At 35.7% G+C, this 27721-nt stretch overlaps 1 protein-coding gene across 1 annotated transcript in view; it reads right to left on the reverse strand.

The window, feature by feature from the left end:
- Nucleotides 1-1671: 1671 nt before the first annotated feature.
- The window catches only part of tspy (testis specific protein Y-linked), a 37091-nt gene continuing 11041 nt past the window's right edge, over nucleotides 1672-27721 (reverse strand). The window contains exons 2-8 of the mRNA XM_028813259.2: nucleotides 27455-27532; nucleotides 23144-23255; nucleotides 22173-22333; nucleotides 21144-21220; nucleotides 18153-18256; nucleotides 16319-16369; nucleotides 1672-4318 (exon numbers count right to left, since the gene is read on the reverse strand). Of these exons, the coding sequence (XP_028669092.1) occupies nucleotides 4134-4318; nucleotides 16319-16369; nucleotides 18153-18256; nucleotides 21144-21220; nucleotides 22173-22333; nucleotides 23144-23255; nucleotides 27455-27532 (768 nt within the window). The 3' untranslated portion in view covers nucleotides 1672-4133. The remainder of the gene's footprint in view (nucleotides 4319-16318; nucleotides 16370-18152; nucleotides 18257-21143; nucleotides 21221-22172; nucleotides 22334-23143; nucleotides 23256-27454; nucleotides 27533-27721) is intronic.

Genomic DNA, 27721 nt, shown 5'->3' on the forward strand with positions numbered 1-27721 from the left:
GCACATCAATATGTACTAACCCACTTGATATCAATTTGGACAGATGAGAGGTGAAATTAATTTCTAACTTATGAATTTCAGCTGATTCCTTGCCTTGGTCGACCGCTTTTTCCTAACATTTTCAATACTTTTTCTGTGTGTCATTCCACTTTATTACACATACAGATTCTTTTATTTATGGTCTTTGAAGTTGTGAATTCTTTTTATTTATGGATTTCTAGAGTTAATAACAATGTCTAGGAAGAACATCATGTGAAGAGCCTCAATGTAAATATATTTACTGGAAAAAACAAATGTTGATGCATTCAATGCTTATTTCTCCTACTGTACATCATAAGACATAGCGCTCTGAGTACTGAGAAAAGCGCTATATAAATGTAATGAATTATTATTATAAGACATAGAGACATACAGTCCTGAAAATATTTTGCCACTGCAAGTATGGTAATACTACACTGGTTCTTAATTCTTGATACTGGCTCTCAGCTAAATTGAAATTTTTCTAACATATAAATCATTAATTTGCTTTGACCTTATTAGTTAGCAGGACTTATTTATATACACCAATCAGAGGATACATTATGACCTCAAGAAGATGGGTTTCAGGGATAAAAATATCCATTGTAGGATGGTGCAAATTTAGCTACAGAGCTGTGCCGACTTCTTGTGTGAGGGACTAATTGACTATTGGTTTGAAAATAAAGGTTTGTAATTATTATAATTATTATTATATTATATATCACTGCCCCTCCATCATTCTGCTTCTCTTTTTTGCATTCATCTATGGTACCCACTGCTTATTTATACCTTACTACTACTGTTGATGGAAAGAGACACCAGAGATAATGGCAAGCTTGTGACTCAATGGATATTGAGGCAAAAAAGTCCATTTACTATGGTTTAGACCCTTTGATTTGTTCATGTTATAATGAAATTGTAGAATGCTGGGAAGAAAAAGGGTAGCAAGTTGGTATAGGGCTATTATAACTGAGAGTTGGACTCCACCCACCCACATAACTTCACTTCCTCTAGAAATGCTGTTAACTGTAATTTTATACTTTCCTCTTCTTCATTGTCAATTAGCCATGTCAAATATTGTGTTGAAAAAAGATAGTTATTTCCATGCTGAATTTAAGAATGGAAGGTTAGACACACAACATTTCAGTTGTGTATCTGACGTAAGCTACACAATAAAATCTCTAACCTTCTTTCCCCAGTGCAGGAGTAATGTTTTCCTTTATTCACATTCTGCAATGCCAGAATAAAAGATATAAAAAAAAGGGGCCCAAACCATACATATAGGGATGCCGTGACAATGTTGACAGTTTTCCAGATTTTTATAGTTATTACATTAATCCATGACTCTGAATCAGCCCCGTAATGAATGTGTACAATGTTTAGAGTTGGTTTCTACCTTTAGTCAAATATGAGGAAACAACACCATGTCCTCAAGTCTCTGTAAAGAAAAGAAGATTCATTAAATGAACTGATAGGGAGAAAAGACTTGCAGCAATTACTAAGGCAAGGAATAAGTGAACTTCATTTTAATAATCACCGTTACATTGCATTTAATGATCTTCTAGTACCTCCTCCCAGCCTTTTGTAGTTTTCAATTTTTTATTTGGATTACAAAATAAATTGCTCCATGAACCAAAGAAAAACACCCGTATAATCAGTTCTACATTTAATTATAAAACCTTTAAACAAATGCAAAGCAACAGGCAAAATAAAACATTTTTTCCTTTCTTTCATTACTTCAAATGTTTAAAAAAGTTTACAAAGCAATCCCTCACAATGGGGTAATATTTACATACCTTTCACAAGATGAATTCTAAAGGATGAAAAAGATGGCATGAGATATCTTGGACTACATAGGAAATTAAAGGATTTTGGAGACTTAATTACAGGCTATTCAGTGTGTTCAGTCATCTGCAAGGCCATTTCCAAAGCCCCAAGATTTGAAAAAGGAATTGCAAGTTACAAGATGGAACAAATACTCTGATTATTTACGTACATTAAATTTACCCTCTGAAATATTTACTTAAGAAGAAGACAGATATTTGAAACATGCATTCAAAAGATAGTGCATCTAATTTCAAACTTTCAGCTGCCATTCTAAAGGAAGCTTCACGTTTCCAAGACAAGACACCAGTCATATGCTTTCTGAACAAAATTAATTACGAATTCCTCAGATAATTATTAAATGCAAACTGAAACAAGTGTTACCTTCAGAGAAAGGCATCAGTACAGCAAGTAAGTTACTCTGAAGAGGCAGTAGATAATGTCTAACATGATTAGGGTGACCATTCAAGTGAGGAAAAAATGAGCATAATTTACATTCTTAGGCTGTAAATTACATTTTATGATCAGATTAATGACTAGAAACATGTCTGCTTATAAAGTAATGTCCATTAGTGCAATAAGATGTTTGCAAAGAAGAATAAAACTGGGTCAGAATAATAATACAAAGGCAGGGAAAAGATCATCCGAGTGCCAGATTAACACAACCTATTGACAAGCCTTCTAATCTTACATAGTACCACCACCATAGCTCCACATCAAAGGACGGGCACATATTAGTTTTTGTTGTGTGTTTCATGGGCATCACGGAAAAGATTTCTAATTCCCCTCCCACAACTTTCTACTTCTAAATTACAAACATCAAAAAAGACCAAATTATTGCTATTGCCTTAAAAATGTTTTAAAATTACTATAAATTTGAAACTATCGGATCATTACTAAAATACACCTTAGAGCTAATCTGACACCTTTGCATCAACATGTATTAGTTATTCTCTAATGTAGAGAAGGAGCTGAGGGAATTTTTCTTTTCTTTTTTTTTTTTTACAAAATATATAGAAACTTATTTATATTACAAAAATTGTACTCTAACAGCTAAATGCTGAAATAACACGCATCATTAGTGCTTTTTGGTTTCTGGCCAATAATTGTAATGAACAGTCATTAAAAGCTTTTATTTTTCCAATATTTTTTTGTTGGGTTTGGAATAGCCAAGGAAACCCACAAAACAACTCCTGAGATAAATAAATATGCAGCACTTTTCAAAAATATTTGCCTCAACAAGCAAAATAAATTCAGTTCCTATTAGGATGACAGTGGAATACATACCTGGCTTGAAACAGAAATCAGTTGAGCTACTATTTAAAGAAAGCCAGGAATTAAGCCATGTGTTTTATATATAAAACAAAACATAAAAAGTAAATGAGAAAGTATAATCGGCAGAAAAAGGTTTCAGTCTCAACATCATACACATGGCGCAGTTTATCATTCAAATTTGGCCTCTCTTTTTAGCATTCAAAAACAAACCATATTTGATTTTAAATAATATAGACACATAAAAAACACATCATAAAATACTGACATATTTGTCCCTATCAGCATATGATCATTTTAAAGTTTTTTTTTTTTTATTTTAGTAGTAGGAATTAATACTGCAGATCAAGTGTAATAAAACACATTAAAATATGATGACTGAACATTAGGTACAAGGTATGGAACTAGTTTAACTATATTTTAACTATGTGTTACTACCTAGACATTCTCCAGTATTTATTGTTTGCTTTTATTTTTACTGTCTATAAGTAGTCTCCAAATCATATATAACATTCAGAGAAAAATAGATGTGAAACAAGCAGGTGCCAAATTTATATGAAATTAAAGTATAAATTTCTGGCCAAAAGAAATCAAAAAAAGTAATAGTAAACAACATGAACCACTTATTACAAAAAAGACATGACAGTGCACAACAAGAAAGAAGATTTTTTTTTTTCATAAGACATATTTAAATTATAACCTAAAAAACAATTGTACTTCCCAAGCAAAAGGTAAAGCAGGAATAGCAGTTTGGATCTTCTGTAAGGTGGTCCCCCAGTTAAACATAGATGGCACAATGCAAGCTATCACAGACTGTTCAAGTGCTTTTTAAACTGGTTGTGTCAGGCTATGCAGTCTAAAGAATGGCAAAAAACAAGCTCTGGAAAGTGTTCAACTAGTTGTATGCCAGTCTTGGACCAGCTGATGCTGGGCATTGTGGTTTTCAACCTGGATTTACATATACAAAGCTGAACTATATATACAGACACATGATTGCTTTTAAATGCTTATGACAATCCTTAGTCACTTCCTCCATCCACCACAACATCTGTGGGGTGGTCATCCTCCACCTCACTGTTCCGAGTGTCACTTTTGGGTTCTGGTTCCTTAACTACTTTTGCCTCCTCTAACTCCTCGACATCAATTTCTTCATCATCAGAAATCCTGGAAGTTTCATCTTTGGTACTCTCTCCATCTTCGGAACCTGAAGAACAGAATATTTTAGAAAACAGAGAAAAAGAGAGCACTCTTAGAAAATAAAGAGAAAGACTTACACATCTTAGTTATCTATAACATTTTTGACATAACTGAGTTTTTTCTTTAACTTTCTTAACTCGGGGAAATAAAAAAAACATTTATAAAATGTTATGTTGTAAGCATAATAAAATAAAATCATACAATTTCTAAAAAAAATATGGAAATTGTGGAAGTCTGAATTATTTGTACAGGTTTAATCAGTCTAAATCAAACACATTTATGATAACCTTAATTAATCCTAACTTATTAAGAACTTGCTCTACTTGAGACACAAGTAGGGTACTCACAAATACAGTCTTGTGTGCATTGTCATATTGTCATAGTTTGCATATCAGGAGAAGGTGGGAGCAGAGGATGCCATCATCTATATGCTACACCGATCCCTCTCTCACTTGGACAGAGGTAGTGGTGCTGTAAGAATTATGTTTCTAGACTTCTCTAGCGCCTTCAACACAATCCAGCCTCTGCTCCTTAGGGACAAGCTGACAGAGATGGGATTAGATTCATACCTAGTGGCATGGATCGTGGACTATCTTAAAGACAGACCTCAGTATGTGCGTCTTGTGAACTGCACGTCTGACATTGTGGTCAGCAACACAGGAGCGCCACAGGGGACTGTACTTTCTCCGGTCCTGTTCAGCCTATATACATCGGACTTCCAATACAACTCGGAGTCCTGCCATGTGCAAAAGTTCGCTGATGACACTGCTATCGTGGGCTGCATCAGGAATGGGCTGGAGGAGGAGTATAGGGACCTAATCAATGACTTTGTTAAATGGTGCGACTCAAACCACCTACACCTGAACACCAGCAAAACCAAAGAGCTGGTGGTGGATTTTAGGAGGCCCAGACCCCTCATAGACCCAGTGATCATCAAAGGTGACTGTATGCAGATGGTGCAGACCTATAAATATCTGGGAGTGCAGCTGGATGATAAATTAGACTGGACTGCCAATACTGATGCGCTGTGCAAGAAAGGACAGAGCCGGTTATACTACCTTAGAAGGCTGGCGTCCTTCAACATCTGCAATAAGATGCTGCAGATGTTCTATCAGACAGTTGTGGCGAGCGCCCTCTTCTACGCAGTGGTGTGCTGGGGAGGCAGCATTAAGAGGAAAGACGCCTCACGTCTGGACAAACTGGTGAGGAAGGCAAGCTCTATTGTTGGCATGGAGCTGGACAGTTTAACATCTGTGGCAGAGCGAAGGGCGCTCAGCAGGCTCCTATCAATTATGGAGAATCCACTGCATCCACTTAATAGTATCATCTCCAGACAGAAGAGCAGTTTCAGCGACAGACTGCTGTCACTGTCCTGCTCCACTGACAGATTGAGGAGATCGTTTCTCCCCCAAACTATGCGACTCTTTAATTCCACCCAGAGGGGTAAACGTTAACATTCAACATTATACATAGTTATTGTCTGTTTTTCTGTTTTTCACCTGCATTGTTATCATTTTTTAATTTAATATTATTTATTGTATCAGTATGCTGCTGCTGAAGAATGTGAATTTCCCATTGGGATTAATAAAGTATCTATCTATCTATCTATCTATCTATCTATCTATCTATCTATCTATCTATCTATCTATCTATCTATCTATCTATCTATCTATCTATCTATCTATTGTCATACATAGGGAAAATGCAAAACCTAGAAATTGAACAACAGGCTCAAGAGCTGAGAGGAGGTAAAATTGTTCAATGTGCCAGTAAATTTCTATAGATCTCGGACATGCAAACAAGGTAATCACAAGAACTATTCATTCAGTAAAGCCCACTTTAATGCTGTTTTAGCTTGAGACATGTTTTAAACAGGACCTCAAAAAGACAAATTTATCATTTTATGACATACATTAAATATAATGTAGTAAGTTGTAGTTTGTGAACATTTTATAGGATTATCTGTATCCTGAACTAATCTTTTAGCACCTCGTGTATTGCTTATGTGAGCCTCTTTACTGCTGTCCTTAAGATCACGCACATAAAACTATCATGACATGTTCATTTTGTTACTGCAGACTACAAACAATTAAAATCATATGGTAGTGCTGGGAGGTATACCGGTTCATACCGAAAACCGTTTTTTATTTTTGTTATATTAATTTTTCTTATACCGCAAGACCGGTTTAAATAGCCTAAACAACATTCAGAACGTGGTGCAGAGGGAAACTGTTTAAGGGGAGACCTTTTTCACTGCTACACCGGTAAACACGCATGCAACAGAGTACATGCGTTAGTGGAGGTATTGAGCTGTGAAAATGGACAGAGAACATTTCGAAACTGAAGCTGTAGCAGACGATAAAGTTGAACATGATGACACAGAAGAACTTTTGCCGAAAAAAGGAGCCGTGCCTGTTGTCTGGAGATACTTTGGTTTTAAAAGGTCAGATGTGGACCAAACAACTATTTACTGCAAATACTGTAGAGCTAAAGTTGTCAACACAAGCAATTTGCTGCACCACCTTAGCCACAAACATGCTTTGGAGTGCCATGAATGAATGGAACTAAGATTGGCACCCTCCACGTCCTCAGGTAAAACTGAAAAAGCCAGAGGACACTCGAGTCAGACGTCACTTGTAGACACGTTTGCTAGACGTACTGCCTAGGACAAAAAAAGCAAGTGGTGGATCGAGAGAACCTACGCCATTACAATCCATATAGCTAACGTGTCAGTGGACAGAGATTGTTAATAACAGAAAATGTAGTTGGTTTACAAAAAAATATTTACTATTTATTCCTTTTCTAAGACATGTTCGGTGCAATACAACTTTTGACAAGCACCTCTGGATATTTTACTAAGTCTAAATGCCTCTTTGGATGGTTGAAAATATGTTGTCAAAATTATAGTTTAAGCTGTTTGCAAAATTTGTTCAATAAAATGGTTTTATATTTTGACTGCAACTGTCATGCAATGTGATTAGTGCCACCCCCTTGAAAACTTTATGGGGCCATGAAAACCTGTATTAATACTTGGGTGCACATTAAAATGACCGTGATATAGAATTTTGGTCATACCGCCCAGCACTATCATATGGTATATATTAAGGGTGGCCCTGAATCACTGATAAATCAATGATGTCTGCTTTAAACTTTAGATAATTAGTAGCAAAGTAAAGTCAAATGTCACTCCAACAGACAGTTGGTAACCTTTCAAACCTATTTTTTCTCCGACATAATGATGGTGGACTCTATCATCCCTGACTTTGACCAGCCACACAGAGAGAACTGTAATTAATGCATTCCTATAGACAATATCATCAAATCAAAAAGGAAAAAAATTTATTGGATTCTCCTTAATAAATAAGCTTACATGAAAGGAAAAAACCTTTCAGCACTATGAGTATCAAGAAAATACAGAGTATTTGGTATGGATACATACATTGTCGAAGAACAAAACATCTGGGGCCTCATGCAAAACGGCGTGCGTAGAATTCGCACTATAACATGACGTAAGCACAAAAGCAGAAATGTGCTTATGCACAAAAAAAATCCAGATGCATAAATCTGTGCGAATGCCAACTTCCACATTCTTCCGCTCCATAAATCCCAGTCAGCGTGAAAAGTAATGCACGTGCCTTCTGTCCCCCCCTTTGAATATGCAAATCAATATAAATAGTCCTTAAGCTCAGCCTTCTGTGAAAAGACAATGGCAAAAGCAAGAGGGAAAATAGAAGAATTTCAGCCTCCAAGTGGAGGCAAGGAAAAACATACTATTTGTTGGCTTAAACAGTGGTATAAACAACAAAAGGAAGTTGATCAAGTGACATAGCGTGTTGGAGAAACTCGAAAGCTCAAGTTCACAAAGTCGCACAGTGCCCGAAATAAAAAAAGAAGTTGTCACATATCAAAGTCGCCGTGAAAAGGCGAATCATAGCCTACCATCTGAGTGTCACATGAAAGCTTATTAGGGTACAGAGAAAAAAAAAAAAGGCATACAGTGGGGGAAAAAAGCATGAAATGTCAACTTTAATCTCTAAATTTCTACTTTAATCACGTAGTTTATTTTCTCATTAAAGTAGAACATCATAAACTTCATCCTAAATCATTTAATTTATTAGTTTCTCAATCCCATCGTAAGTAAAGTAGCATGTTAAATGCTTTGTTTTGTATTTGATCTTCTATGTGCTCTGTGTGTGTGAATCACTACGTGCTTCCGGGCTTTCTCTTGCTCCAAAAGGACACAGAATCCATTACATTCGTGATATTACAGCTCTCTGAATAATTAAAATACTGAGATGTATACGTGATACCATTTTCATGATGACAGGAGTTAAAGCATGTTTTAAACATGGAAGCACGGTGGCGCAGTGATTGTTCATGTCTCACGCAAGATGCTTGTTGCACCATGCGCGACATTCAATAAAATACTTTACTGTAGCAGTACTGTCTCTTTCAAACGTACTAACCTCCAATTCCTGTCTGTCCTTTTCTTTCTCCAAATACCAATCGCCACACAATCAGCTCTGTAATAGACGTTAAGCCATCTATAAGCTTAGAACGCCGATTCTTCAAAATTTTAAGGAACATCAAAATATCTTCGTAGTACGTGTTTAATTATTCTATCCTTCCAGTGTCACGTCAGCACCAGCAAGAATACAGCGCGAGGCAGGAACAATCCGTGAACGGAGCCTGCGGCTCGCTAGCGCTGCGTCACCGTGTAGTTAAAAGTTAAAGTTTTATCTGAATAATATAATAAACATATTTTGCTGCATTTCATCTTAAAAATAATATCATCATCATATGTAAATACGCACTTTATAAAGTGGCTCAGGGTATGCAATATTATAACTGTATTGCAAGTTTACAGTGAGGTAATTGAACTTATAAGTACAAACAGTTCCACAGGGAGCACTTAATGGACTGATTGAGTGCGTTTAGAGTTCTTGGGATGAAACTGTTTCTGAACTGTGAGGTCAGTACAGGAACGGTTCTGAAGCGTTTGTCGTATGAGAGCAGTTCAATAGACAGCATGGCTGAGGCAGCTTGTGCTTGATGCTGTATACCGATAATTCTCTTTTCAATCAGCTGCTGTACAGCTGTGATTCACACTCAGATACAGTGATATAAATACTTCGAGTGGTGCAGTGAGAGTAATATGGAAAAAGATGATCCGATGTGGCAACACCAAACGGGAGCAGCTGAAAGAAGAAGAAGGTGCAGTGAGAGTAACAACGCTAAAGCAGTTATGGTATTTGGAATAGTTTGACCATTCTGTGGACCATTATATTGTTACAGGTTAATTACAATCAGAAGCATTAAACTAATAAACAATATGCGGTTAAGTTCAGTGTATTTATAAAGCCGCGTCAGGGATGTGGATCTAAAAAAGAATGGGTAACCAACCAGGAACAGTAGCACTGCTTTGATGCTGGGTGACGCCAGTCTGCAAAACCGAGCGAGAACTTGCATACGACAGGGTATGAGCTACTGTGGAAATGTGCATGGCTTTACGCCAAGTTTAGATTTCATACATCGCGATTTAAACGTGGAAACGTTCTTATGCAACATTTTTGTGCGTACGCACCGTTTATACATGAGGCCCGTGGTATGTTCTCTACTTGACTTTCTCATATACGTAGAGATTATATAATAATTGTATGAATATGTCAACTTGTGAAACAAAACATGCACCTATTCAAATTTCAAGTTTATTTGATAGTTCTTTTACCTGATAAGATAAATTTGCAATTACAGTGTTATTCTAGCCCTGTCTTTAATTCTTTCATTCTGTTTATGTGAAAAATCAGAGTGTAAACGTGTATGCAACTGATTAATTTTCTTCTGCCTTTGCGATGCTGTTTGCTTTATAACTAACTCTCATTTTCAAATAAACAATTAAATGTAGGTAATAAGAAAAAGTTCAGGCAATCCAAAAAATATGGAAAACAAGAAGAAATGTCAATTAATTCACAAACAGTACAAAGCTGATGGAAGATCAAAACACATATGAAATACAATTCACAGAATTAAATGGAAGGACAAAGAAGTAAATGCATAGCGCAAATCAGAAAGGTATCTTAATTTAAGCTATGTAAGGCATAAAAGGTATGTAAATTTAAAGGTTTTAAAGACTATTTATACTTTAATTAATAATGATCTCTTACCAAAAAAATTATAAAACAATGATTTCATTGATCGTAATATAATTTACTGAATTAGTTTAAACAAGCACCGTAATTATCAATAAAACAAAATTCTTTCATTGTCAAAATAACATGTAAAAAGAAAAACAAACATACCAACTCTGTTAGTGTTTGTTCATATGTAGCCAATCATACGTGATAAGAATTGAACACAAATTATCTAACACTAAATTGCATAATTTCACCAGTTAATTAATAACCTTTCCTGGAAATTCAGAACCAGCAAAATGAAGAAAACTTCACAAACACTATTAAATCACTAAAAGTACTATATTTTAAGCACAAAACCAAAAAAGCAAAAAACCAATTAAAAAAATGACAACTCAAACCAATTGTGAAACACAATTTGCCATAAGAAATACAGTAACAAGTACCTAAATGTTGAAATCTGATAATCTGAATAGCTTTGTTTAACAGATAAACCTGCTTCAACAATATTACACAATCAACTGTCAAAAAAGCATATTGAAATGTTGTCAATCAAAGTGCTGGGGTAAATTCTAGAAAATCCCTACTTCTGGGTAAAAGAGGTAAACACAAATTTGATGCCCATAAAAACGTCAATCCTACGAGGCAATAAACTTTTATTAAACCAGATATCCCACAAAGATCCATACCAAATGTCAGAAGTATACTTCATATGCTAACTATAGTTAGTTATTTTGTTAATGGCATTGATGAGTGCCGATTTGCCAGTCTTTTGTAAAGCATCACACATAAAGCATAAAAAATTTGGATTGTTCTCCACTCAACTTCCTTATACCTGTTCAGGTAAAGTAGATACACTTCCGGTTGTCCGATTATTATGAAACTTCATATCTGTGTGTTTCTTACAAAATTCCAATCACTTATCTTTGTTTATAATGCAAGTTTATATGACAAAGACTACTTCTGATAATCCGATCAAACTGAAATTTCAAATCTGATTGTTTTTTGTGGTCAGTAATACAGCAGACCCCTGCAAAGATGCGGTTCAGGGTTCGTGGCCTCAGTCATTCGCTGATTTTTCCTTAGAACCTAACTAATAAATTGTTAGCGGAAACCACAAATATCCTCTGCAATTTATTATGGCTTTTTTCATGGCAATACTGCACTGTAGAGAGAACAGGAAGCAACCATACAGGAAAATGCGGCTTGGGATGGTGAAAGTAGCCAATCCGAGAGCGTATTCTACTAGAATTTGAAACTGTAACTCCCAGCAGTGGCTCTGATTGGTCTTCTGCTGAGGGTGCAGGGGCTGTTGGGGTCAAAGGATGTCAGCGCGTCTTTTAAAAAGGGGGCCAGTGACCAAAAGAAAAAAAAAAAGTTTTTGTAATTTGTGTTTCAAGTTCTTGTCTCTCTGCCTGCCTTCTGTTGGGTTACCTGTACTTATTCGTTGTCCTGGATTGTTTCGTGGTTGGGGTCTGGATTGTCTGCCGTCTGCCTGCGTACATGAGGACTGTAAGTGGATTCATTGCTATCCTGCGAAGAAAGGAGCGCTCCTGAACCAGTCCACCCGTCTTCACCATTTCAGGAACTACCGGTAGGACTAGCTTTACATTCCCATTCAACATGCGGATCTCAGGACTATCTATCTTCATCATTACATTTCATCCGTTGCCATTTTTCATGGACTTTACTGTGTGCATTTTGTTGGTGCTTTGTTGTATTTAATATATATTCGCCGTAAGGGGAACAGGGGTGGTATGGTTGTTTTCATTACATTCTTTATTTGCTGTTTGATTACCGGTTTGCTTTGTTTTTGCCTCTGTTTGTGAGTGCATGCGGGTTGGGTCAAGGCTGGGTGCGTCCCTGGAATCTCCACCATAAAAATAAACAAATCACATCTTCTCAACAGTGTGAATTTAGCGTCACCGGACCCCTACAGCATTATTCATTTCTCCTTGCTGCTGATTGACTGCTGCCCTGTGACGCATCTCCAGCCAAGTGTTCTCGTGTTTTCCGTTTTGTTCTTTTTAATCCTTAAACCTCCGCAACCGGCTATAGTCGGTTCCTAGTGCAATTTACCAGCACGCAGGAGCTGATCAGTCAATGCTGTACATTCATTGAGCAGCCAGCTCAAGACCACTGCCAGCCCCTGCAGCACTGCAGCCTCACTGTCTCTGGGATTGAGCCGCTGCACTACAGCGTCAGCGTTTACCTCTGTGTACTTGCGTGCAGCCAGGTCAAGCGTAGCTGGCTTGGTGATTTACTGAATTTCATCCATGGCGTCAGTTGCACCTTGTACATATTGTTCCAGTAGTTTTTTAAATAGCTCTTTGCATGAAAAAAATAAGTGTTCCATTAAAATTTTACTTTTTCTTTGTGAATTGTGATGCTTACTTCAAGTGCAGCAAAAAAGTATTTGGCGTCCAGAGATGCATTAACCCCCAAGTATGCGGCAGTTTAAAGGTTAAAGCCCCAAGATGCCGTCGAAACGCCCTGCACCTTCTAAGGCTTCTTAGAAAAATGCACTTGCATGAATTACAATACATATAGCGGTAACATCGTTATTTTACATTCTAGCACTGCGGGTGACATATTAGTACAGTTCTGTACAGTATATGGGTTTACCTTTACATTTTTTTTAGGTAATGTATTAAGCTGAGGTTGAAATGAAATTAAAGTGTTTTGGAGGCATATTTAGGGTTTAAACTATAGAAATAGGCATTTTTTTTAAAACATCCATAATTTGTGGTTTTTCACAATTCACGGGTGCTCTAGGAACGTAACCCCCTTGAATTTCAAGGGTGTACTGTATACCACTTCCACTCACCTGATCAAGGTCAAATTTTATATCTATCAAGTAATGATCACACAAAATTGAAATTATTTAAGTCTATTTATATAATGGTAGTAAAGCATATATAATAGTGCGGATACCTGTTAAGATATAATTTCCGGTTATCCGATTAAGGTGAAACTCTGTGTTTCTTATCCTAACTAACGACAATATTTTTCTCTTCTTATAATGCAATTTCACATGAAAAACTACCATACAAAATTTCAATTAATTGTTTATTTAAACTATGTACCAGTTTATTTGAAAAATTTTTGAAATGTGTTCTGGTAAACTACCACTTCCAGTTGATGTATGTTGCCCAAAAGCTGACAGAACACTAAAATTTTGATACAACGCCAATATGCCAAATTTCATTTATCCAGCTCAAAGCGTTCTCAAGTTATTGTATTTCCAGTACATACACTCAGACACACACACGGACATAATTGCAAAAATGGTTAAAATGTGTTCAACAGCACATGAAACGTGGAGATTCACAAAAATCTCAAAGTTGAATTCTCTATACTATGTGTATGAGCTAGTAAAAAGAAACCTTACAAACTTGCAAAGACACAAATGTAAATACAGACTGATCTTATTAGGATTTTATTGTCCTTTCACTATACAGTAATCCCTCGCTACTTCGCGGTTCACTTTTCGTGGATTCACGACTTCGCGGATTTTATATGTAAGCATATCTAAATATATAACGCAGATTTTTCGCTGCTTCGTGGGTTTCTGCGGTCTTTTTACTTTTTACAATGGGTCTTTTTACTTCTGGTACTTGCTTCCTCAGTTGGTTTGCCCAGTTGATTTCATACAAGAGATGCTATTGGCGGATGGCTGAGAAGCTGCCCAATCAGAGCACGCAGTTAAGTTCCTGTGTGCTGCTGATTGGCTCAGCGACGGAGTGCTGCATTAACCAGGAAGTCTCATCTCACTCATTCAGCATTAACGTGCTACTGCTTCAGGGGCCGTGTCCAAGCGCCAACAGAAGATGCAAATGATTGCAGAAAAGGTAAAAGTTTTGGATATGTTGAAGGAAGGGAACAGCTACACCGCTGCAGGACACCATCACAGCATCAATGAGTCCACGATTCTTTTTATTTAAAAAGGAGGAAAAGCATATAAGATCTACGGCTGCAGTGTTCTTTAACCAGGGCGCAAAACGAGTTGCAAGTGGACGTGTTAAGGCAGTAGTCTGGATGGAATCTGCTTTAGGAATCTTTGCAACAAGGTCGACAACGTCATGACCGCCTACAAGCTGCTCTTCGACCGGAAAAAGAAGCAGCGGCAGCAACTGCCAATCACAATGTTTTTGCAGCCTCGCAAAAAAGAGCCAGTTCCTCCTACTACGGATACACCTTCAGAAACCGTGGAGGAGGTGCCCCAGGAAATGGCACCGCTGTCTGAAGAGACGTTAAATACAGGCATCAGCTGCGCAGTAAAAGTCATCATCACCTTCATCGTCATCATTTTTACTGCGCAGCATATTCATCACCATCATCACGTCATATATAGCTACGTGTACTTCGCTATACAGTAAGTGTAAACTTATCTAACGATTTCATATTGCTTAGCAGTTGTCCCCGTTATTAATAAAGGGTGGGTTGTAAACAATACAGGGAGGGTTTAAAAACGTCCAAATACACGTTAAATAATTAAATAAATATGGTGTCCCTACTTCGCGGAAATTCAGTTATCGCGGTCGGCCTTGGAACCTATCTCCCGCGATAAGTGAGGGATTACTGTATATAAGAATACCTTAGAAGTCAATGTAAAAAATAAAAATATCTTCATGTATGAATTTGGTGGGGAGAGGCCTCTTCTTTCCTGTATAGGAAATACAGTCTAATTAAAGCACTACACTGCATGTGCTGTTCAGGAGGGTCCAAGATCCTGTTAAAATTTCTCTTTAGTTTCAGGCTCACTTGTGTAAGAGATACATCAAGTTTTAAGCTCAAGAATCACATTAATGCAGAAGTACTAAAGGAACTATTGTTTAGCCATCTTTTAATTTTTTCATTTTCCATAAACACGTATATTTGTTTCTTCATTGATAATGGTGGTAGAATTCCTAAAACCCTTTCCACACATTTAAATTGCAAATAAAATGGTGACAATCTTTACAATTTTATGCTTACCACATAAAGTTACACAGTGGAAAATCAAAAAGATGAATGCTTCATTCAAAATGGAAATATTCAAATCTCATTCAAATCCTGCCCATTTGTCCTGGTGATATTTGCTGTGGCAACACATTTCTGTTGAACAAATATAAACAAGAGAGTGCCACCTTGTGGCCACATTCATTTTCTTCAACATTAGCTTTTTGATCTTACTGCAAGACAGCAAGAAATCAGTGTTGAAACAACCATTTTTTTTTTTTTATTTGTGAAAAATTTAATTTTTGTGAAATGACCAAGGGTTTAAATGGGAAGTTCAAGTTTTGTTAGGTATATATGACTGAAATATAGTAACTCATACTAAACTTTTCTGTGAGCCTGCCCTCATCTCTGTTAAATACCGGTAGATGCTTGCAGTATCAAGCACCTTGTAGTAATGTTGCAACTGCTGAACACATCCATGTCCATGTTAAATGCAAGTCAGCAATTACTGTAAGTGATTGACTCAACAACGATCTCAACAATGATCCAACGTTGTAACTATACCACATGTAGCTAACAAATGTTAAATTCTTTGTTTCTGACTCTGTTGTGGGAATATTTTACCAGCTGCATGCAATGTAAACCATGACCCAATGAAATTTCAAAGTTCAGAGCAGAGTTATGAAAAACACATCCAATTCTGAACAACATATCGATTTATATATTTAATACACATTGATCCCTGTTTATAATGTAAACATGCAAATCAAGCAAAGTCGATTTGCTGTTCACTGAAGACATATATGAAATTCAAAACTGGGTCTGACATAGATACTAAGATGAAGTTAATCACAAATTTGACAAGACTAATACTGCAGCATCTCCTCACTTCTTTCAAGTACTACGAATAATCTTGTCAGCTTTTTCAGACTCACCATCAATAACCACTTCTCCATCCAATTGAGTATCTTCTTCTGAACTGTCATCTGTCAAATAAAAAAGACCCACCCCCCATCAAAAAGACTTAGCTTATACTTAACATAGTTAAAGAAAATCACAAAGTCAAATATAAAGACATCAAGAAATACAAGTGCTATCTGGTATTAAAATTAGGCATCCAGACTCGGGCACCGTGAGGCTGGAATGACAACATTGCGCTACCACTCTTCCTATGTTAAAACATCTGTACTCAATTTACTGAACTTTAATCTGGTTAAAATTAAATGTATGTGCATTCTTAAATTCTCCCTCCATGCACGTGCCTGATGTGACCAGCAACAGCAGGCTGCTCCTTATTTTGCACTTAGTGTTGTTTTGATAATCATTGCTTTTCTGTGCCTACACTGGGCAGATTAAACTTTTTTCTCTGCAAAAGCAGGATTAAATGTGTATACTTCAAACTTTTGTTCAGTTCTTGTCTCTTGATTGCATACTATGCACATTTTTAATCTATCCCTCACAAGGCTTAATAGGAAGCTGGAGCATGAATGTACATGATGATATTAACCACCCCAGGCAAATATCTTTTCCATAATAAGGCAATACTTTTGTGAAATAATGTAATAATCATTGTGAAATAATGCAATACTTATGCAAAATAATAAAATTATTTTCTGAAATAGAGCAATAACTTTTTTTTTTTTTTTGGAATGGCAGGAATATGCTTCTGTAGTCTCTTTTTGTATTAAAAAAAAGAGAGAGATAAAGAAAAAAAAAAAACAGCTGGTACAGGTAATGCAGAACCCTCCTTCAGTGGGAACCAGTTACAATATGTAGTCAAATTTCCAAAGATGCATCTTATATATAAATTCACAAATCCAAACATCTACTGTGGCAACTTTTATAAAATGAATCACACATTCTACTAAGAAAGACATATTTAAGTTATACATGTAACATTACATGACAAACATTTTAGAACTCTATTCCACATTTTCAATCAACCTTTATTTTTTAGTTAAAGGGTCCTTGAAGTATATAAAACATGTCTTATTTATAATTCTAAAATCTCAGTTTTCTTTTTCAACATCTGTTCCTTATGTGAAGAATAAGTGATAAGTATTAAACTTCAGCTGTTATGGTTAAAATGAAGACTGGCAGAAACCACTCTAGCTTTAAAACTATTGCCTTTACAGTCTTGTTTGATTATTTTTGCTGGATATGAAAACAGTGGCCCATGGTTGAGGTGATAATGATAAATAACTTATTAGGCAAGTAATTAAAAACTAAATATAACATTTAGGCATGTTTAACTTATTATGGTCATTACTATTTCTGTATTAAAGGAGTGTGACAATTTTTATGAAAGCTGCTATATATAACAAATTGACTACTCCAAGTTGCTAATGTTTTCTGAACTAATGAATCACTATTGACTAATGAATTTAATGCAGACAAAACATGCACACATGCTGTACCTATTCTACATGCTAAAGCAGTATGTGCTGTATCAAGGGAGTGTAGCCAAATCGAGTTTAAAATGTTTCATCACTCAATACCATGCTGCCGGACAATGGAAATTTTCTTATCTTGTTTTGCATATTCGAACTATATTCTATATTTTTTTAGTAAGAACTGTTGACCTCATTTATAGTTTAATTTATAGTGCATTGTGGTTTGGTAATTATTTGATCTTGATTACCAGGAGATGAACTGTGATAATAAGAACAATGTGTATATGAAAAAATCTACTTAAATCAAATACTGATTTCTTGCAATGAAAAATGACTTGCTAACTTCAAAATTCTCCAATATAGTAAAAGAAATTACCCATTTCATTGTCATCCTTCTTTGATTGCTCATCCTCACAGTACATATCTTCATCTGAGTCTGAGATTACAACGCATTCATCCCCATTTCCACTTTTCTCTCCTCTGCAAATAAGCATACAATGATCAGCAATTCAGAAAAACAAAACAGAAACAAAATGTATAAAAAAGTAAAAGGAATATCCCTGTACCTAAGAAAACAAGTTGACTGACTGCATTCACTCCAGCCATGAGAAATTAAAATCACAATTTTCCACAAAGTTATGATCACCTACAGTTTGCATATTGTCATCTGTTGACAGATGATGCCATATCCCTTGTACTTCATACCATTCTGGCACATCTGTATAATAAATATTGTAACGCCAGAGTCCTGTTTGTAGATTACAACTAAGCATTTAATACTATTATACCATCATAGTTTATGATTTGTTTTTTCAGCACATCTCATATATGCTTGAGACTGAGATTTGGGGAATTTGGAGGCCATGTCAGCGGCTTGAATTCTTTGTTATCTTTCTCAAAGCATTCATGAACATTTTTGCAGTGTGGCAGAGTGCATTGTCCTGCTGAAAGAGGCCACTGCCATTTGCCATGAAGGGCTGAATATGGTCAATTATCAAATCTAAGTATATAGAGAGTTTAAAAAAAAAAAAAAAAAAAAACCACACACACACAAAACTCTTTTAAAAGATTAGCTAATGTCTACATGATGCTTATCATGCTTATCTTTATTATATATTAACATACTGGCAAGAGTTCCTTTACATCAGAATACAGCATTTCCTTGTGCTTCAGGAACATCTGTGTGCCTTTGTAGATAAATGCAAATTATTTTACTACAGGTTGTGTTAATTGTGAGATTTCTTTTGTAATTCTGTTTCAACAACTGGCTGATGATTTTTTCAAAAGTGTTTAAACTTGAGTTGTCAAAAACACTAAAGATACTGTTACTTTACTCATAATGTAATGTACTTTAACTGTTTTGTCTCAATATTTATTTTAGACCACACATACAAATAAATAAATGTCAACAGACTAAAGAACTGGATTTCTTTACACTGTATTTAGAAAATAGACAATAAAAGGATTAGATATACTGTCCTACTCTGGGGCCTATTCTGTGACTCTCTGACTGGAGTCAAAAAAGGTATGTACATGCAAATACATAATTTGGAACCTTAACAAATGAATTAAATCATCAAAAAATATTTGTATAATATACACCTGCACAAGTATTATAATCTGTGAATTGTGAGGTAATAAATTAAGGGCTTTGTCTTTCCTTATACAAAACACTAAAACTTGGGGAGACATGAGGGAGGCCAGAGTTTACTGACTAGCAGTAATTGATACCAGCAAGGCACACAAGGCTTTAAGTGTAATACATACAAAGGAAACTGAAAAATAAGTTCAGACAACATAAAACAAAAATGGTTAGAAAAATCATGTTTTTTGAGATGTTTCTCTGAGACATAATTTATGAAACTCTTAAATTGTGGGGGGAAAAAAACATGCTATTGTGAGAAAATACACCAGGCTTACTGTCTATATGATAATCTTCAATGTTTAAGGTGCTTTGAGAACATACTAAAATATAGCAAATATTCCATTTTGGTTCAAAATAATCACCATAGAAATTTAATCAGTGTATAAATAATTCCTCCTTGAGTATTCCTGCTTGTTATACAAAAAAAAAAATGGAATCAAGACACATTACATATATTGATATCTATTTACTGCCTTTATTGAAGAACTATGTAATCATTGGTTTTATTGTCTGTGGAGCGTGTCCACAAATCAGCTGAAACCATCCTTAATTAGATATAATTAATATTGCCTGATATTCCTAATAACAATTATTATTATTATTATTATTATTAATAATAATAGTTATATTATTACTATTATTATTATTATTATTATATGCAATACTATAGAATATATGCAGTTTTGAAATTCTTGGCCCAACTGCTAAATACCTTAGTGTTATACAAGTAAGCCCGCGATTCGCTAGCGAATCGGAAATCCAAGAATGGCAATCAGTGTCTGTTCCGTCCGATATCTGGATGGATGACATATCATGGAGGGTGGGTGCGTCTGGGGAAATGTCATTTAATTACATAAGCATATCTATCTTACTAAACCTCAGTTAATATATGCACGGCGGACGCACCGAGGCGCATGCGCACTGCAGCCTTGGCGCCCGCCCCAGAGTCCAGAGTCAAACGCAGCGGCTTCCCAGAGTCAGTAGGTGGCGCCCAAATAACACAACGTAATGCACCGTGGCGCCCGCCCCAGAGTCAAACGCAGCGGCTTCCCAGAGTCAGTAGGTGGCGCCCAAACAACACAACCTGTGAGCTACACTTGCTCTAATCCACTGTGCCAGTAATATAGATCACATAACGGTCACAGACTCTAACCCAGCGGCTTCCCAGACTCAGTGGCTGGCACACAAACACTACAACCTGTAAACTAAACCTGCTGTGCTCCACTCTGCCAGCAGTCGGTGTCAGCAATGGCAACAGAATCACGTCTCCACAAAACGAAACCGCTTTAGTACAGAAGCCGCTGCGTTTTGACTCTGGGGTGGGCGCCAAGGCCGCAGTGTGCATGTGCCTCGGTGCGTCCGCCGTGCATATATTAACTGTGGTTTAGTAAGATAGATAAACCTTTACATTTCAAGCATTCAATGCAAAAGAACACATACTATCAAAGTAATAATAAAAATATGAATAAAACCTAGCCAAGTGATAAAATCTTCTCGAGTTTAATGCTGCAACTTATTCATGTGATGCAACTACCCACAAATCCTCAAACTTTGATTTTAATGCCTCTGTATTTTTACAAGAATTAATGGAATTTCAGCATTAGAATCTCAGAATTAGGTCTGGGTAGATTAAGCAGGGAATGGTTAATGAGATCGAGTAAGGTAGAAACAAAACAGAAATTGACTGTGTGGATGTAAAGATCCTACAAACAATGACCTTACCTTCCATTCTCCCCACTCTGCTTCTGTGGAATTAAGTAATACTGCAATGGATTTTTCCACAAATCTTCCTTTAGAATCTGAAGTTAGTAAAATACATAAATCAAGGCTGGCATGATCTAAATTGAATAAACTAATGCAAAAAATATTTTAAAGGGTGAACAGCTACACTTTATTATTACATGCAATAAAACATGAACTACTCTCTAAATTTGGTTGGTGAAAGTGAGTGTAGTGAGTGCATGAAGCTGATGCCCAATTTGTGGTTGGTTGCACCCAATGTTACTGGGATAGGATGACTATCACAGGCAGACCCTCAAAACCACAAACCTTCTTTTAAATTGCAATTTTGTTTTTCCTTTCAAGAAATGTTCCACAGCATACTAACCTTCACTAAATCTTCTTAATCTGGGCAGGAACTAACTAAAAAATGTATCTGATGAATAGGCGCAAGATGTCTTGACTGATAACTCCACAGGTTAAGCTAAATAGGATTCAATTACTTAAAGTTGTTTTCTTTTTTTACCAGAAACAGCACATAGAAATTAAGTTACTCAATTTTTCCTCTTTGTCGCTGGGATAAACGAACAGCATGCAGCACACAAAATTAAGATGCTAAATTAGTATTATACAACAAATACTTAAGAAAAAGAAAATAAAAACTTCCAATACATAATACATCTATAACACATGCAAGAAATATTTTTCTCATCCAACATTTTATAATTAAAGAAAATAAACTTGAACTGTGCCCTCAATGAGTGACAAAGTGCTGGGTTTGAAGAGATCATACTTTAAGGGCTTCCCCTGATATGTTATAACATCTGTAAATTAAAAAAAAACAAAAATAAAAAAAAAACAGACATTTATTCATTGATGGAAACAATACAAGACTAAATAATATTTTGGGGGCCAACATTTTTGTAAACTTTACTCACAAGAGACAAGGTCACCTTGTAATAGTTTTAACTATTATTAGAATATTAGATCAATAAGAATACAAAACATTACAAGATAAAGTTGTTATAGTACCTCTGCAATCTCGTCTGAATGGGGGTTGCTATGGTCAGTGAACCAGTTAAAAAAGCTCTGATAGACTCGCAGATTGGCTGGACATTTTCCTATTCGGTTCTGTGCTGCAAGATTCTGACCCCTTAGCCAGAAAATCGGGCTGGAAACAGAGGCTGCTGATCCTAAATGGGACAAATAAGTTAAACAATATCACATAAAACAATAGCAAAGGCTAATAACTTATTGGAAGGATTGCTCATTTTAGTTCAAGTTTGGTATTTGCTCCTAAAATTTCACTATTAGTAGTAGAAAATTGCTATGAGGAATTGATTATTGATCCCTTTTGCTTTATCAATATTTTTGCCATGATTTTTTGAGATTATTCAACTACTAAATGTCCACTAAAAATGACTAAAAGAGAATGCAATGAAGAATAGTAGTTACAGATGTACATTGTGAGGGACAAGGTCCTGTAAGGGTTAAAAAAAATAAACCATTTTAGTAACTATCCAAAGAAAAAGAAGAAGAAATAATTTATTATAACAAACTAAAGAGTGGTCACTGGTTTTCAAAAGGCAGACAATTTCCACCACAGAAAATGTTCCTTATATACTATTTACTGTTGTGCCCTTTAGGTCACAGAATCTGTAGATCTAACATTGGGATTTGTAGTTCATCTAGCAAATACACAATGTGGAACAAGTAGAAAGTAAAAATGTGATACAGTCATCTTCTAAACAGTAAAGTTTCAAAATTATTTTCAGTGAAACCTGAAGCAAAATGCTTCACTAAATAACTGTGCAAGTCAGAGTGTCATTATACTTTTAACAGTACATTCTGGATTAAAATGAGCCTTACACACATATAAAGTGTTTGTCGTTAAGTCAGACAATTTCTAGATGTGTGACAGAAATGAAAACTACTAATCTCTACACAATGTTAATTTAAATGTCCATTCTATATCATGGTAAAATAAAAGTCAAACTACTAACCAGCAACTCCAAGGTGGAATTCTTTCACAATAACTTTATTCTGAAAGTATGGGTTTCTCCCAAAATGGAACCGTATCCGATACCCCAACTTGGGATTTTTAAAATCTTCCACCTGAAAAAAGAAATACAATCTTGCTTACCAAAAAAAAAAAACAACAAACAAGTGGAAGACGATTTAATAGAATACTTAAATCCACCTTACCTGATTCCTAAAAGATAAGTGAGCAAATAATTTTTTGCTGCTTTTTTGAAACCATTTGTATGCACTAAACTTTCTAAACTCATTTTGGTGTCTACCTGTGTTCCTTGTTTGTACTAGAGTAATGCATTTTTTTATTATTAGTGTGACTTGTTTTAAGCACAAGGCAGTGACACAGTCTTGAAACAACAATACTGTATGTTAAAGTATATACCACTAGATTTTACTGCACTGCTATTTTAGCATGCATCTGTGCAAGTGAAGAAGTAACTAAGGGTTGATGGCACGGCATAGTTCTGTCAAAATTCATAAAACCCAGCAAACCACAAAAACATTTCTAGAGCCTATTGGTGATGGGCAGCATATTTGGTCTTCCACAAATTCAGAATGAAGAAACCACATCTAACACAGATAAAACTCTATGTAATGAATTATTATTATTAAAACTGTAGCACAAAATGATGATTGCTTTTAAACCTGTGCTTTGATTTGATAAAAACTTCTTATTAGGAACATTCTATGTCTGTACTTAGATGACAGTAGCATGAAGCTAAAAAATGAAGCCAAAAAACCTGTACCTTAAAATAAGTGATTCTCATTCTGAAATCAAGAAAAGGGCAAAATACAAGATAACTCACATAATGAACTGTCACTTTTACAGTGTCTAAACAGTCAGGCATTTCTTTCCCTGGTCCTCTCTCTATCTAAAAAGTATAAAGTTGATTAACTGGAACTCTGTAATACTGTATACTGGATTCAGGCACAATGAATGTGGAGAATTAAAAACAAGAAGGTGTGAACCAATTGTCGCAGGTGGCCAGGATTATTACCTGGCAAGGGGACGCCAGAAAGGACCAGAAGGTGGCAAAAATAACTTCTGGGCCACGAGGGCACAACTGCCACGGAGCAGGAGAGGACCACAGGAAAGGAGAACAAACTGTCGGACTTGTTGGGACCCGTGGCCACCGCCTGGGGGCGCTTTACACCTCGTGGGACCCGGATGTTGTTACTTCCGCCACACTCTGCAAGATGGCGGAGGGATCGGCCAGGGACGTCCGGAGTGTTTCCAGGTCAAAGGGCAGCACTTCCGCCACACCAGGAAGTGCTGCAAGAGGGACGTCATCAGCCACCTGGAGCACATCCGGGCAGGGATAAAAGGGGCCGACTCCTTACTGTCATGGAGCCAGAGTTGGGAGTGGGAGAAGGACAAAGCTTCCTGGAGGAGTAGAGGCAGCAAAGGACATTGATTTAAAGGGTGATTATTGCTGAGTGCATTGTGTGGAATGTTGGAATTGTTTATTTAATGTTTAATAAACGTGCGTGTTTTATAAAGATGTGGTCTCCGACTGGTGGTGTCCGGGCAACTATCACACAATTTATACCTGTTTAGAGATAAACTATTTGTAAAAGACAAGTAATAAACAAATTCCAGATTCATTTTGTCTGACTAAGCATTAAACAACCTTCTGTCCAACAGAAGTTTTAAGAAAAATCTGCTCATTTATATTATTAGTTAGACTACAGAAAAAATGGACACAGCCTATGTGGTTTTAGAAATATTACTCTTAGATGAACTAGGCAAAGGATTAGTATGAAATTATAAGAGGAAAGAAAGCTGCTTGAGCATAACTTTTTTTCAGTCAAGGTGTCAATATAAATGTAAGCATAAACAAATAATAAACTATAGGGCCTGTGGTTTTCACTGTACACAGCAACAACAGTTCACCCAGATTTTAAAATTTCATATTCACTTTCTTACCTTAAGAAATAGCTAAAGACAAAAGAGACTGGAGTTTTTCTATTAATTCATATCTGAATCCTAAATAACTTACAAATCAGTGATGAGTGTTGTATTTGGATGTTATAAATTAACAAAAATCCCCATGCAACTCCTTTGAAAGTCATGTTGTTTATAGTAAAGTCTGCAAATTTGAGATTGTACAGGTTAACATATTAAGACTAATATATTTCTGTTGATGGCACCTCCACCTCGGTCTACAACTTGGCAATCAGTTTGGAGAATCAAATCATCTACTAGAATAACAATTAAATATAAGTTATTAATGAATTGTGCTTGCATTTTATGTCCTTTTGAATCATTAGTAGTTTGCAATCTTAATTTACCAAACTATTTCTCAAATGTCTTCACTTTTCATTTTATTACAGAATGTTTCAAATCAACCATTTTGTATATTTAAACACCAGCAATACTTGCCAACATACTATTTTAACCATTCTACAACACTACTAAATATACTAAATTAAATGTGCTACTTATAGTCCATCAGACTAACTCACTGCATCAGGTTTCCTTTCTTTTTTATTTGTTTTACATTGTAAGTGTTAAGAAAAATAATTTGGGTGACCAGACAGATTTGGGGCATACCTTGGCTGAATATGGAGGCTTTAGGGCAAATGTTCTGTATATTGACCTAATTAACTAATACTAAAAGTGTAATTATATGTGTTTGCATCAAATGGACAAGTCCATCATCTATATACCCTGACTCACATAAAAATCCTCTACCTCTGTAACAAGATATTGTGCTGTTTACTGTTATTTGCACTCATTCGCTGAGCTCTTTTAAACTTTGCCTCCTATAGCACGATGAACAATCTGTATAGTATTCCATATTCAAAAATGCAGTACAAAAGGAAAAAATTCACAAAAATAGCATCTTTAGCAAGGCATAAACTTGCATGGGTTTATGCTACTGAACAACACTGATCTGTAGGCACGGTATGGACATTTTGCTAGGTAACTGGATTCCTAACGTTACTCGAATTAAAACTCTTGCTTAAAGATATGGACTACTGTTGCCTACCTTACAAAATAAGTGTACTCACTTCCTTACTTGGTTTAATTGTGTTTTTGCATTCAAAAGGAAATGTCTGAATAAAAGTGAACTATCTTAATTAAAAACAAAAATGCAGGTTAAGTGAAGAAATGTGGCTATGTGCATAAAATGCTTTTATTAAAATAGACCATGGAATGCAGGATTACTTTAAATTTTCTGTATATGTGGTGAATACAGTGGTTGGCTACACAGAATTGAAGTGCAAGAGAATGAAGAAAAGGCAGACATTCACCTCAGGTAATAAAAAAATAACTGCAATAAAATCAATGTGGGTACCATAGATATCCACTGTTGGAAACAGGACTCACTACCACTTAGACCTATAAATCATACAGAAAGGAATATTAATGAGAAAACAGTAAGTATTTCAAAGATAATTCTCTAAAACAAAGAGGGTCCAAAGACTCTAATTTTAAATCTGAATTAAATGTTAAAAATCAAGCTATGTCTTTGGAAAGCTGTCCATGTGTGACCTTGGAGAGGTATGTAATCTTCTAAAGTGTAAGTTTAAGCTTCAGTTTTTGTATAATGAGTGCCAAATTATGAGGTAGGAAAATGTAGAAAAATGTTTCAATAACATAATTTCAGGATGACATTAACATAAAGTTTGCCCAAGGCTTAGCCGGTCATGTTACTATAAGAATTTAAAGCAAATACAAAAACATACTATAATTTTAATATTTGAACTCGTTCAGATGTGTATTACTCTAGAGGCAGCTGTGAAGCATGGTGTATTTATGGCATATGCTCAAACCATTTCTACGAAAAGCCTATTAGCATATTTAGTTGGTTAGCTTCTTTTGCCATTTATGAAACCGCTTGTTTCAAATAAAAAAGAACAGCTTTTTTTCCCCCAAATATGGACTGTTTCATTGAGAAAGGGCCATGTCACGGTATACACAGTGACTCTTACTTCACTCCTCCAGCTGATAGAGTAAAAAAACAAAACAACACCTTCAAAAAAGTGACACCATGATAAGCAACAGAAGGTGTTTGTTTAAATACTGTATGAAAAGTTAATAAACATTTCATTGTAAAAACAGCACAATTTTTGTCTGCATACATAAAGTTGGCCTCCAGAATTTTTAAATTATATTCAAACAAATGCAAACAGTGCTTCCAATTTAAAATATTCAAAGTCTTTTGACTACTAGTTCAGATGACATCTCTATTTTGCCACATTGTAGCATTAAAACATGCACTCTTACAGTAGTTTTCTACAGACTGATTTATCCTGCAGGATTAAAATCTTACCTCTAAACTGGTCATGTAGCTCAGTGCATCCTCATCATTTTCATTTATAAGTGCTGAGAGCTGGGGGTGGTTCAAGAACTTGAACATTGCAGGTCAAGGACTAATATTCAAAAGGAAAGGAAAACATACAGTGGGGTACAAAATGTCAAGCTGTGGCTAATGAACACCATTAAATAGTACACCAATGTTATCAAAATCAAGCACTTCTTGTTATTAACTTCTGTGAAACCTGAAGAATAAAACTCCATTTTTAGAAACAAATTCACT

The sequence above is a fragment of the Erpetoichthys calabaricus genome, chromosome 11, assembly GCF_900747795.2.
Source record: "Erpetoichthys calabaricus chromosome 11, fErpCal1.3, whole genome shotgun sequence".
Lineage (NCBI taxonomy): Eukaryota > Metazoa > Chordata > Cladistia > Polypteriformes > Polypteridae > Erpetoichthys > Erpetoichthys calabaricus.